This window comes from Suricata suricatta, chromosome 10 (genome assembly GCF_006229205.1).
Source record: "Suricata suricatta isolate VVHF042 chromosome 10, meerkat_22Aug2017_6uvM2_HiC, whole genome shotgun sequence".
NCBI lineage: Eukaryota > Metazoa > Chordata > Mammalia > Carnivora > Herpestidae > Suricata > Suricata suricatta.
This window is the reverse complement of record NC_043709.1, coordinates 17,143,109-17,157,663: the sequence shown is the minus strand read 5'-3', so window position 1 is coordinate 17,157,663 and position 14,555 is coordinate 17,143,109. Positions and strand designations below refer to the sequence as shown.

The following is a 14,555-nucleotide window of genomic DNA, read 5'->3' as shown; positions in this document are numbered from 1 at the left end:
AGGCTCCACACTCAGTGCAGAGCCCAACACAGGGCTAGATCCCACAACCCTGGGATCATGACCTGAGCCCAAATCAAGAGTTGGACGCTCAACTGACTGAGCCATCCAGGTACCCCAAGAGAAGACATTTTAGAAAGACTTCCGGGGTGCCTGGGTGGCTCAGTTGGTTAAGCATTAGACGCTTAATTTCAGCTCGGGCCATGATCTCATGGTTCGTGAGATCTAGCCCTGTGTTGGGCTCTGTGCTGATAGTGTGGAGCCTGCTTGAGATTCTCTCTCCTCCTCTCTCTCTGCACATGCATGCTCTCTAAATAATAAATAAATAAATAAATAAATAAATAAATAAATAAATATTAAAAAGAGAGAGAGAGAGATTTCCACATAACCTGCTTAAGGCTTGTAGTTCTTTAGGTCATTAGTCAATTCACTTCAGCAGAATGATGCATTATCCTACCATAATAATGAGACTTTGCTGGAAACTTCCTTAGGTAGGCCACACATTCATCAGGTCACCAGATAAACCTCAGGTCGTCCCCTCATTAATTCAAATGACATTCATCAAACCCAAGAGAGAAGGAAATGTATTTAAGGAAAGACAAGGAAGACGAACAGAAAGCAGAAAACTCCAAAGTCTATAGTACACAAATTACCGGATTCGAGACAGAGTGTTCCGGAGTCCGACGACATAGAACAGAATGTTGGCGTCAGTGTTGCTGTAGATGCTATTGATGGCAGCCATGGCGGCGCCCATTCTGCCTGCAGCGGCACAAATCACCACAGGAATCTCGTCCTCCATTTCCTCAGGAGGCTCCGAGTCCTCATCTGGAAACATCACAATCAGTGTCTTAGAACATGAAGGAAATTCATAGCAGAGCCAGTTCACACTCCTGGGGGAAGGCAGCATGGTGTGGGAGAGACAGCCTGTGGTTCTCTAACGTCCGGTCTCTTCTCTTACAAATAGAACATTGTGGGGACGGGGGGAGGAAGAAATAGAACACTGGAGTTTTAATTTTAGCTCGCATATAGCCAACCACTAAGACTAGATTTCTGAGACTCTCTAGCAAGTGTGTATGATCAAGTTCTGACCAACGGGAGGCTCGTGCAAGTATGTGTGTGACTACTGGGTTTGCCCCTGAAAGCAATGTGCCGCCTGCCCCTGCCCCAGGCCCCATCCCCTTTGGCTGGAATGTGGATTTGATGCCAGGAGTTCGGGCAGCCATCTTGGACCACTACTTGGAGCAACCTGTGGAGGACACCAAAACCCTGAGGCAGAAGGATCTGGGTGACTGGAAATGACGCATCATTGTGTGGAATGACACACATCGACTCGAGAGCTAAAATATTCTGTTTCAGTCACTATTACTTTGGAGCTCTTTTACATACGTCAGTCACATACACATACACACAGTTGAAAAATACGTGAAGAACTGGAAAGTCTCATTTGATTCAACAGTTCTCAGCTCTCCTCCACTGGAATATTTATCCTGCCATGCTGCTGCAAAATCTACTGCTTGTGATCTTCCTACTCTTATTCGCCCTCTTGTCGAGTCTCTCACAAGTTGACAGCAAGAGAAATGTGGAACATGAAAGAGCATGACTAATGCACAAGATGAATAATTGACTGTTCCTTTGAGCTGTGGCTGTGATATAAAATATAGTGTTGTAACACCTGAGTTCGGCACCACAATACAATTTTCTGATGTGAAGGATAATAATTATCAGTATAGAGAGAATCTGCTATCAGACGCCCTTCTGGGTTTTATTTCAAGTGCTCTCTCTCTTTACAGATAAGTACCACTCAGATGCAGGAAAGTTCTACCTGATATTGACTCCAACAAATATATAAACTAACCACCAGGTACTATGCTTTATGTAACTTAAGAGACATTAAGGGCCACCCCTTTCTCCTCCTACATCCCTTCCACAGGCTGGGCACCACATCTGAAACGTCCACCACGGGAATAATTCTGTTTTCACAGTATATTCACTGGCACAAGAGAATGTTCATAATACAACACCAAGGGGAAAAAAAATACAAAACTTCTCTCTAGTATTTGATATACAAAATCACCATAAGAATCTCATCTAGTGTATGATCCCAACGGGGTATATACAAACATACATATTTTTAAATGGATCTACATCTGTTTATGGAATTAAGAGTGATTTCAATTTCCTTATTTGCATTTCTTATATTTTCCAAATTCCCTACAGCAACCATGGATACTTTTTTTTTTGTAATGTTTTTTACTTATTTTTGAGAGAGAGCACAAGCATGGGAGGGGCAGAGAGAGGGAGACACAGAATCCGAAGCAGGCTCCAGGCTCTGAGCTGTCAGCACAGAGCCCGACACAGGGCTCAAACCCACCAACCATGAGATCATGACCTGAGCAGAAGTAAGATCCTTAACCGACTGAGCCACCCAGGCGCCCCAACCATGGTTAGTTTTATAAGCAAAAAAGAAAATATTTCTTAAGGGATTATTCCTTTTGGACTCAACTGTCATCTTGGGGAGGTTCCCTAATCATGCGGTATGTAACCTGCAGGCAGGGAAGTGAACTTCCCCAAATGCAAATTTGACTATGTTTCTTCACTGCTTACCCTTCTCCAATGGTTCCTATAACGGGGGGGGCAGGGCACCTTCCTTTGCCTGGCACACAAGGTACCTCATGATCCAGCCACTGCTCCTCAACTCCTATCCCAACAATACCAAATTACTTGTGCCTCCCTAAACACTGCACCGGGGTGTCCCTTTCCTCAGTGCCTTTGCACATACGGTTCCAGATGCCTGGAATGCTCTTTCCATCCTTTCCTGCAGGGCTAACTTTTACACATTCATTCCAAATGCAGGGTAGACATCAGAACCTTTGGGAAGCCTTTAACAGCTCCTTACACGATGCTCACTTTGTCCTTGTTTGTGGGTGGCTTGGCCAGCTGCATCGCGATTTATTTGGTTGCCCAGTTAACCTTTCTCTCCTATGAGGGCCGAGCGGTATCTTGTTCATCTCTATTCATTGGCGGCTAGCACAGTGCCTGGAACACAGTAGATTCTCAATACATTTTGGAAGGATGGGTGCATGGATGGATGAATTTCCTAAATACCTCTATTTGAGCATTTACCATACTGCACAGAAAGAATCTATTCATGTGTCCGTCTCCCTCACCAAACTGGGAGCTCATTATATTTTCCCCGCTGAGTCTGGCACCTAGGAAGCACTTCATCAAAGTTTGCTGGACTGAATGGAACTGATGCGTTGCTCGCACAGAACACAGCTCTGGAGGAATGATTCCTGGACTAGTCCTAGGGGCAAAGAGAGGGAGGAGGGCTGAAATGCTGGGGCAGAACCCGGCTCTCAGGCAACAGGCAGGAGGAGGGAGGAGGAACGTGTCCCCATGAAAGAGGGCCACCCAAGAGATCAAACACCAAGTTTGCAGACACGTCACATGGCCAGGCTTTCTTAGGACACACTGCCAGTCAGAAGGGCTGGGAAGCTAACCTAAGCCAAAAATACTGCTCTTGCCAAGAGGTCTTCCCTGGACAGAATATGGATGAAGACACACTGGAGAAAGATCGGGAAAGATTTATCAGCCGTAAATTCTTCACCAGTGTTTCATCCTCGTAGGTACTATTGGGATCCATTGTGCCAGGTGGTGCTTATCCCAATTCACCAAAGGTCTGGCAATGTGGAACTGCCTGGTGCCCATACAGTCTCTAGAAAACATCATGCTGATGGCGGTATGGGCTGGAAATGTGTTGTACTGCATTAGTCCCTTCCCACAAGCAGCTCTCACCAGTCCCTGCCCATTTCTAGAAAAAGCGAAAAGTCTACTCTCCCAGCACCAAATATCTGAATCCCATTTCAAATTAGGATTGTTTTTAAGCAAGCCTGTACACTTGTCTCACCTCAGCTGGACCAGCAGTGAATCCCCAGCTAATCACAAAAAAATTACCAGGAGGTTAGATGGAATGTCATGATCAGAACACACAAAATGGTACCATGCCCATCCTCAGCAAATGATTTCACATGGCTTCCGGACATTACCTTAGAACGCCAGTTCTTGAATTACTGTTTTTGAAAATATAAAAATTAATATGAAATAGGCAAAGCACTAAGGATTTTGGGAGCAATGAATCTACTCTTTATTCTATAATGGTAGATTAATGTCATTCTACATTTCTCACAACCCAAGTACAACATCAAGAGTGAATCCTAATGTAAACTGTGGACACCGGGTGAAAATGACGTGTCCATGCAGGTCCATCAGTTGTAACTAATGTCCCATCTGGTAGGGGATGTTAATAGTGGGGAAAACTGTGTACCTTCCACTCGATTTTTCTCTGAACCTAAAACTGCTCTAAAAAATAGTCTCTTAAAATTATTGATATGCACTTCTTGAAAAACTTCTAGCCACAAATTCCAGTAAGTCATGATGATTTTCTGCGGACCTCTCTACCCCCATTCCAAAGGCAGATCTCTGTTACCCATGCGGTATGTGCCTCTCAAATCCTTCTCTATGTTATTTCAGAATATACCACCTACACGTGTTATTTTAAAACCAAAATGAAATCATACTTTTCATGGTTTTCCGCAACTTGCTTCCATCTCAACATTATAGTCTCTTGAATGTTATTTCATAACCCTGATTCTTTTTAACACTGAATGAGATAAAAATATGATAGTGAACCCATTCATGTGTTCAACATACTTTGTTGATCAGTATATGGTTGATTAATAAGTCAGGATGTGCATTTCCTTACCGTTGTTTTAACAGCTGTAACAAAATCTACTTGGTTCTCTCTGGAGAAAAGAGTTTGCAGGGGATTCAAGTGGCCAAATGTGTGGTTTATGGGCAGGGAGTGACGTGTGAAGAGTCAGGACCATGAAGTTCAGACAACTTTTGACTTCCTATGGCTTCCTTTCTCTATTGAGGCATAAGTTAGCTATCGTTTGGACTCAATTGTGTAAATCCTTATGTGGAAGCTCTAAACCCTAGTACCTTGGGATGTGACTGCATTTGAGGACAGAGCCTATAAGGAGCAATTAAGTGAAACGGAGGCCATTAGGGTGGGGCCTTAATCCAGTATGACTAGTGTCTTTATAAGAAGAGGCCGGGATGCCACAGAGGGGAACACGGGAAGAGTCATCTGAGGCCGGGAGGAGGAGGCGGCTGACTGCGAGCCTGGAAGAGAAGCCTTGGGAGAAAGCAGCCCTGCTGGCGCCTGGACTTCCCGCCTCCAGGTCTGTGAGAAAACAGATGTCCTTTGTGTAAGCCACCTCATCTGGGGTACTTTCTCTTTGTATTAAAAGATTTTTTTTTAACATTTATTCATTTTTGATAGACCAAGAGAGACAGAATGTGAGCAGGGGAGGGGCAGAGAGAAAGGGAGACACAGGATCCAAAGCAAGCTCCAGGCTCTGAGCTGTCAGCAAAGAGCCTGATATGGGGCTCGAACCCACGGACCGTGAGATCATGACCTGAGCAAAAGTCAGACACTTAACCAACTGAGCCACCCAGGCGCCCCATAGTCTGTGGTATTTTAAGACAGCCTAGGCTGACTAACATATTTCTTAAAATTTGGAAATATTGGAAATTTCTTACAATCTCCTATTTTAGGTATACAGTTCCATGATTTTTAGTAAATTGATAGAGTTGCACAACCATTACCACAATCCCATGTTAGACAATTTCCAGGGGTGTCTGGCTGGCTCAGTTGGTGGAGTGTCTAACTCTTGATTTTGGCTCAGGTCACGATCCCAGGATTGTGGGATCAAGCCCAGAGTCAGGCTCTGTGCTGAATGTGGAGTTGGTTTGGGATTCTCTCTCTCTCCCTCTTCCCTACCCTGCTAGCTCACTCTCTCAAAACAAAACAAAACAAAACAAAACAAAACAAGTTCATCTCCCTGAGAAGTTTCCTTAAGCTGGGTAATAGTCAATCCACTCTGGCTCCCAGCCCCTGGCAACCACTGATCTCTTTTCCATCTCTGTAGATTAATCTTTTCTAGAAACTTCTATAAATGGAATCATATAATATGTGGGCTTTCAGGTCTAGCTTCTTTAATTTAGCATTATCTTTGTGAGTTTTATCCACATTGGACCACACATTAGTAGTTTGTTGCTTCTTATTGTTGAAAAGCACTCCACTATGTAGATATACTACATTGTATCTAATCACTAGTTGATTTACATGTGGATTGTTTCCAATTGGGACTACAAAGAACATGCCCTGGGCAAATTAGTATGTGCCTCTTTGTGTGGAAATCATGCTCTTTCCAGATGCTCTCCTGTTTATTTAGACCAGATTATGTGTTTTAACTGGTTTTTTTTTAATTAAAAATATTTTTTTAACATTTATTTATTTTTGAGAGACAGAGAGATACAGATCATGAGCAGGGGAGGGACAGAGAGAGAGGGACACACAGAATCCGAAGCAGGTTCCAGGCTCTGAGCTGTCAGCACAGAGCCCAGGGCGGGGCTTGAACCCACAAACTGTGAGATCATGACCTGAGCCAAAGTCAGATGCTCAACCAACTGAGCCACCGGGGCGCCCCTTAACTGTTTTTTTTAAAGTTTATTTATTTATTTTTGGGAGGGGAGGAGGGGAAGAGAGAGAGAGCCCGTGCATTCCAAGCATGCTCCACACTGTCAGCACAGAACCTGACACAGGGCTCTCTCCTGTGACCCCTGAGATCATGACCCAAGCAGAAATCAAGAATCAGATGCTTAGGGTGCCTGGGTGGCTCAGCTGGTTAAGCATCCGGCTTCCGCTCAGGTCATGATCTCACAGTTTGTGGGTTCCAGCCCCACGTCAGGCTCTGCACAGACCACTAGCTCAGAGCCTGGAGCTTGCTTCAGATTCTGTGTCTCTTTCTCTCTCTACTCCTCCCCTGTTCACACTCTGTTTCTCTCTGTCTCTCAAAAACAAATAAATGTAAAAAACAAATTTTTTTAAATCACATCCCCAGGTATCCCATCTTGACACGTTATATGCTTATTAACCTGCTTTATCTTTAAAAAAAAATCGTTGTAGTAAAAAACACTCAAAATGTATCACCTTAATCAGTTTTTAAATGCACAGTTGGGGTATTAAATACATTCACAGTGTCGTCCTACTATCACCACTGCCCTGTCCCCATAATTCTGGTAAAACTTACCAGACTTGTATAAACTCACAAAACAGCAGCTTCTACCCCTTCCACATGAACTCCCCCTGCCTGCCACCCGGCCCCTGGCAACCACCATTACACTTTCTGCCTGCATGACTGTGACTCTCGAAGCCCCTCGTACAAGAGGAGTCACACAGTATTTGTCTTGTGCGCCCGCTTCTTTCACTTAGCCTACCTGTTTCGTTCCTGGGCACGGTCCCCTTATGGACTTTCTTATACAGAATCCCACAGACGGTCATGATCAGAAGGAACAGCAACACCTGATTAACTGAAATAAAAACAGAAACACGTTCAGGTGTGGCCTCTCAAGCTGAAATTGTGGGAAAGTTTCGAATAGTCTAGGAGCAGATGCCTTCCCTGGAGGTACATCCGGGTGGTGGTCCGGGACCTTTCTTTCGGCAGGTGGCAGGCGGAATAAAGGGTTAACCTGGGGCGCTGTGGCTGCTCGAGGGTCCAGACGCTTCGTTTAGGGAGGATCCGGGCTATTCCCAGACGGCCTGATGGCAGAGGCCACAAACAATGCCGACACGATCCGGTGTCTGGAGCTAATTTCTGTGCACGAACATTTTGTTTCAATTAACGGCCAACATTCATATAATGCTTATGGCGAGCCAGGGCCTATTACGAGTACATGTTCTGAGCTGTTACAGCAGAGCTGCTTCTCCGTTCACTCAAACACTGGTCAAGGATGACGCACAAAAAATTCTTGTCCTGAGGAAGAGGCCAGAAGACCCAAGTATCTCTTCCAGTTCTGAGCATCCAGGACCATGGTTCCAGATACCCCTGGGAACAACTGAGAAGCAGTGATATAGGACAGTGTTTTCCTAAGTCCGGAGCACATACCATTGCTGGTACATGAGATGGCTTAGGAGGTTCATGATCATGGCGTTAAGTGACGTTAAGTCACAGCACGAGAAATCAGTTTTAATCTCAGGCAGGTGACAAAAGCTACCCAGAAGTGAATAATATAGTTCCAATCCTACATATTTGTATGGTCACCTTTTTATGACAGGAGATAGTTTATTCGAGTGATAGTAAAGATAAACACTTTCTTGTTTTTATTTTTTTAATGGTTTTCTTTATTTTTGAAAGAGAGAGAGTACTAGTGTGGGAGGGGCAGAGAGAGAGAGAGACACAGAATCCAAAGAAGATTCCAGGCTCTGAGCTATCAGCACAGAGCACAACATGGGGCTCAAACTTGCAAACCGTGAGATCATGATCTGACCCAAAGTTGGATGCTTAACTAACTGAGTCACCCAGACGTCCCTGGATATACATTTCCTATTATAAAGTATAGGTAACTTTTAAATGAGTTCATTTAAGAAAACAGTAAGTCCTGTGTAGGACAGAAGAAATCCAGATGATGAAAATTTGAGAAGGTGGTGCATTGCTGTACATAGAACACAAACACCTGAAGTTTCGAAAGTGTTGGTAGGAGAGGAAAGGGCCGGGATTTCAAGTCAGACTCAAATCTTGTTTCTGCCACCTCTTAGCTATGTGGCCTTAGACAGGTTACTGAACCTCTCTGAGCCTCAGTTTGCTCATCTGTTCAATGAGGAATGTAATTGTAATAATAACCATTGTCTCACATGGGGGTTTGAGAGTTAATAAAAACTTTATAATTGTTATGTATTATCATTTACTATTTTTTTAAGTTTATTTGTTTTTGAGAGAGAGAGAGAAAGCACACACGAGGGAGAGGCAGAGAGAAAGAGGGAGAGAATCCCAAGCAGACTCTGTGCTGTTAGTGCAGAGCCCAATGCAGGGCTCAAACCCAGGAACCATGAGATCATGGCCTGAGCTGAAATCAAGAGTTGGACACTTACCGGACTGAGCCACCCAGGTGCTCCTAATCATTTATTATTTTTGCAATCAAGATATTTACATTTATTTGCCTCATACTGATCTATTTTCTGACCCCTGGGCCTTTGTCTTCACTCTTGTAGAAGGAAGGAGTTGGTCTTCACAGATGCCTTCCAGAGAGACATTCTGAAGCTCAATGATTCTACTCTGCTTGCATCCAACCCCTCTCCACCTTTCTGGACTGTGAGATTCAGTCAGAGACAATTGGACAAGAGACTCAGTTTAAAACAAAGCCATAGAGAAACAGAAGATAGTTTATCAATACGTCTAATTAATCACCTGCCACAGCCAGGTGGGGAAGCACCTCAATGTCTTCTACCACCTGACTCTTTTCTGAGTGTACCTATGTCCTCTGCAATATTTGCCATATGCATAGACTTAACATATGATTCAGAGTTAATCTGAACCTCCAATCTCACTACATGTCTTGTCATCTGCTGGATTTGGCAGCTCTGCCCAGAGGCTAACAGTAACACAATTAGGTTACTATGTTTCATCCCAGGTTCACAAGCTACTAGATCTAAAATCAAGGGGAAAATCGGGTTTTGAGGGAGTCTGAAGATTATATAACTTAAGGTGACTCTTAAGTATAGGAACTCAAGGGGCGCCTGGGTGGCTCAGTCGGTTAAGCATCCGGCTTTGGCTCAGGTCATGATCTCATGGTTCGTAGGTCGCTCTGTGCTGACAGCTAGCTCAGAGCCTGGAGCCTGCTTTGGATTCTGTGTCTCCCTCTCTTTCTGACTCTCCCCTGCTCCCACTGTCTCTCTCTGTCTCTCAAAAATAAATTTAAAACTTAAAAAAAAAAAAGAATAGGAGGACAAGGGGCACCTCGCTGGCTCAGTGGGCAGAGTATTTGACTCTTGATTTGGGGGTTGTGAGTTTGGGCCCCACGTTGGGCTCTGCGCTGACATCATAAAGCCCACTTTGATTGAATGACTCAATCAATTAATCTTCATAGAAACACGAAATTACAAGTGCTAAAATTAGATAGGAACATGAATATTTAAAGTCAGAAAATAAATTATATTTGTAAGTTTTATAAAAATGTAGGCCCCTTCTCATGATAAACCCACCTGTGGACAAAATATCTAACACCTTCCTGCAGGACTCATGCTGAAACAATGAGGCCAAGAACCACTTGTGGGAAAACTATCCATGAAAAAAAAAGAAGAGCTCAAAAACAAGATAATTCAAGACACAGCATCAAAACAGTCCTTTAAGAGGCGCCTGGCTTAGTCGGTTAAGCATCTGGCTTCGGCTCAGGTCATGATCTTGCAGTTTGTGGGTTTGAGCCCCGTGTTGGGCTCTGTGCTGATAGCTAGCTCAGAGCCTGGAGCCTGCTTCAGATTCTGTGTCTTCCTTTCTCTCTGCCCCTCCCCTGCTCACAACCTATCTTTCTCTCTCAAAAACTAAATAAACATTAAAACATTTTAAAAAAAACCCAGTTCTTTAAAATATCTATTTTTAATAATCGTGATTGTCAAAAGCTGCAATCTTACTTTTTCGTAACAAAGCCATGTGTGTTCACGCAGACGAAAGCTGTGACCTGTGGATTAAAGAATAAAAATTTTTGTTAAGCAGAATCAACCCCAAAGTCATCATACAATTATTAAGGATCGTGTCTTTGACTCTCTGATATGTGGCCAATCATTCGTTCTGTTCTGAATCTAGAACTTTGGAAACAAATATTTCTTAGATGTATAGGTCACCCCTTCAAATTAATTTTTCTGGCTGTACAAACAGTCCAAAGGGCCCCCAGTAGATAATCTTTTGTCTTCAGGTTTTTGGGGTTTTTTGTTTTGTGTGTGTGTATGTGTGTGTGTGTGTGTGTGTGTGTGTGTGTGTGTGTGTTGTTTTGTTTTGTTTTGTTTTTTACCTTCTCCAAAAAGAGCCCTGTCAGCTCTCTGGGTTAGCAAACCAGAGAGGGCTAACTGGAAGAAAAGTCAAGAAGACAAGACAAGAAGGCCTCCTTGATCTAAAATATCCCCCCATGCATATTTTCTGCTATCATGATTTCGTTCCTTTGATTAGGAAATTTTCACTCTTCAAGGATCCCTTGTGGAAATAAAACTATATCTTCTACTAAACTCAATCATGCATTTACTGAGATCTGAGTAACAGCCCAGCACTGTGCTGAGGATGTACCAATGAACAAATCGGCCCTGGTCCCTACCATCAGGGGGCTTTAAATGCTGCGGGGAAAACAGATATTAAAATGTAACAAATAAAATAGATTATGGTAAGAGATATGAAGAAAACAAAAGAAGTTTGGGACACAGATCAGGAGAGGTGAAGACTGTATCAGGAAGGGAAATCAAGAAAAGCCTCATTGAGAAGACAGCATTTGATCAGAAGGAAGAGCAGGAGCCAGCGGGGAGAAGGCAGAAGGAAAGAGCAAAGTGCCAAGGAAAGGAAACAGCAGGTGCAAAGGCCCTGTGGCTTAAAAACATCTCTGGGTATTCTAAGTACTACGAGAAGTTCATTGTGGCTGGCACATGAGACTGGCCAGAGGAGGATGGAGACAAACAGTGTTATCTGCAAAGGAGTTTGGATTATTTCATGTGCAGCTAGTTCCCTCCATTAGGTTTTGTTTTCATTAAAGTCCCAAAGCAATATTTTGGTAAAGGAGATGAACACTCAAAGTCATCCACAATGAGCTCCAAAATATTTACAAGTTTCAGATTCATGTAAACTGTCCAAGAAGAAAGGGAAAATAATGGCTCCTTTCACTGCTAGCAGAGGTCCCCTCAGGGAGAAAATTCTTTGTTATTGTGAAGTTGGAGACTTCCGAGCACAGATGGGGTCAGCAGGGGTGAGAGCAGGAACATTTGAAATGCGTCTGAGTGAACGATGAACTGGAATCATGGAGTGGGCAGGAGCCCAAGAATATGACGTGAGAAGGAGAAAGACCCCAGAGCAGGGGCTGTCCCTTGCTCATTAGAACTTCTGTCCTTGGGGCAGATGGCCCCCAAGGACTTTTCAAGAATTGAGATGCCCCGTATTCAGTCCACAGTCTTGTGCCGTGCTCTGCACCTTCTGATCCCCACCTCCCGCCTCTCTGCTGTTCCCCTGCTTCTAAACTCAGGCATCAATGTGTTCGGGGGAAACCAAGGAGAGGGAGGTGTTCCCCCATGTCGGAGATGGAGAGGGGGGAGAGACGCCACTGAGATGAAGTTCTGTGGGAACTCCGAATGTAGGAGAATGTAAGCCATCAGGAAGTCATGGGAATTTTGGAGGGGATATTGGATGAGGGGAAGGTGAGTCCATTTTACTTGAATCTTCAAATCTATGACTGCAGGCAGAAAGCTTGACACTTAAAAAAAATTTCCTCTTTTTCAATGTTTATTTATTTTTGAGAAAGAAAGAGAGAAAAAGTGAGGGAGGGGCAGAGGAATAGAGAAGAAGACACAGAATCTGAAGCAGGCTCCAGGCTCTGAGCTGTCAGCACAGAGCCCGAAGGAGGGCTCAAACCCACGAACCATGAGATCATGACCTGAGCCGAAGCCGGATGCTCAACCAACTGAGCCACCCAGGTGTCTCTCTTCCTTAAATTGCTTTGGAATGACATTTAGCGTCTTGCAATCAAGAGTCCTTACAAATATGTTCCCCGTGGTCAGAATCGTGTGCACATCTGGGGAGACATTTGCAGGGTTGAAATAATAATAAAAGCTACCATTCATTGCAAGCTTATTTACACTCAGCTCTCTGCTGACCATTTAGGTACATCATCTCCTTTAATTTTTACACCTTTCAGGTGGATATATTGCTCTCTCCAGGTTTCAAATGAGGAAATTGTGGCTGTAAGCTGCTGTAAATTGGCATTTCTGGTACTTGCTGTCAACAGCATTCTAATAGACCAAGCAGGTGCTCCAGAAACGGTGTGACCCCTCGATAGGAGCTGATTATGTGGATTTGGTAGGGGCATCAGAGTTGTAAAGAGTTAGAAAACTGATGGCAGGAAGTTCAGGGGCTCCTGCTTCGGGGAACAACTGGGGGGCATCCTAAGACCCCGTAGAATAGGAGGCAGAGGGCTGAGGCCCAGAGAAACTGGCATGTCCGGGGGCAGAGCCTGGGAGAGCATCATCTTGGGGGTTAACATGGCCCCTGTGGGTGAAGAAAGGCACCGAAGGACTCATTCCCATGCTGCAGAGGCCTGGGTGCGCGGGAGACACAGAACAGCAGCTGGCCCTCTCTCCTTGACACAGGTCCTGGCCTGTGCCCATCCCAGCCTGTTCACAGCCCACAACTACATTACCTTTCAGGTAATTTTCAACAAAGCATCCCGAGTGAGCCTGTTAAAATAGGAGTCATGTGGCGCCTGGGTGGCTCAGTTGATTAAGTAGCCGACTTCAGCTCAGGTCATGATCTCACGGTTTGTGAGTTCAAGCCCCGCGTCGCGCTCTGTGCTGACAGCTCAGAGCCTGGAGCCTGATTCCGATTCTGTGTCTCCCTCTCTCTCTGCCCCTCCCCCACTCATGCTCTGTTTATGTCTCAATAATAAATAAAAACATTAAAAATTTAAAAAAGTAAAATAAAATAGGAGTCAGGGGATGTCTGGGGGGCTCAGTTGCTTGGGCGTCTGACTCTTGGTTTCGGCTCAGGTCATGATCTCACAGTTTGTGGGTTTAAACTCCGTGTTAGCTCCACACTCTCAACACAGAGGCTGCTTGGGATTCCCTCTCTCTCGCGCTCCCTCTCTCTCTCTCTCTCTCTCTCTCTCTCCCCCTCCCAAAATAAATAAATAAATAAACAAAAAATAAAATTGGAGTCGAGTTATATCATCTCCTGTTCAAAACCCTCCAAGGCCTCCTGTCTCCCTCAGAGTAGAAAACCCAAGTCCTTACAACCTCCTTCAAGATATCACACGGTCACACCGGCCTCCTGGCCAGACATTCTCCTGCCTCACAACTTTCACACTTGCGGTTCCCTCCACCTGAAACGCTGTTCCCTCCACCTGGAACGCTCCTCCTAAACACCCAGGTGCCTTGCTCCCGCACGTCCGTCCGACTCTTCATCGAAAGCTTCTCACTGGCCATACGTCTCCCCAGCACCTGCCCCGCCTTTGCCCGTGTCATTCCTGGTTTATCATCTGCCCCCCGCCCCCCCCCCCACCAACGACAGATCACAAACTCCGCGAAGGCAGGACGTGCCTGTGTGTCCCCTGCCCTGGGTCTAGCACAGCGCCTGGCACTGTAAATCCTCAAAGCCACTTCTAGACCGAAGAGATGAACACATGCCCCTCCCCTCTGCTGCACTAGCTCCCCAAACCCCGTCCATTCACCGCCAAAATCGGTGCACCCCCCAGAAGCCCTCCTCTGCTGAGCCCTGGGCGTCCGCTTCCCCCCTCCCTGCTCACTCATTCACTCCACCCCCTAAACGGTCCTTAATCCATCCCTTTTCCACTCTGCCTCATCTTACCCACTCATTTCCTCTGCAGTCACCTCCCACCTGGCCTTCGAGCCACCAGAGCTTCTGCTCCCTCCCTTCCCCCATCTGTCCCTGGTATGGCACACGGACTCATTTCAT

At 45.0% G+C, this 14,555-nt stretch overlaps 1 protein-coding gene across 2 annotated transcripts in view; it reads right to left on the bottom strand.

Annotated features, from left to right (window-relative positions):
* The window catches only part of GLT8D2 (glycosyltransferase 8 domain containing 2), a 32,011-nt gene that overhangs the window by 11,131 nt on the left and 6,325 nt on the right, over positions 1–14,555 (bottom strand). For both annotated transcript variants that reach the window (XM_029953587.1, XM_029953586.1), the window contains exons 2-4: positions 10,529–10,575; positions 7,342–7,434; positions 651–822 (exon numbers count right to left, since the gene is read on the bottom strand). In XM_029953587.1, coding sequence (XP_029809447.1) covers positions 651–822; positions 7,342–7,434; positions 10,529–10,547 — 284 coding nt within the window. In that variant the 5' untranslated portion in view covers positions 10,548–10,575. The remainder of the gene's footprint in view (positions 1–650; positions 823–7,341; positions 7,435–10,528; positions 10,576–14,555) is intronic.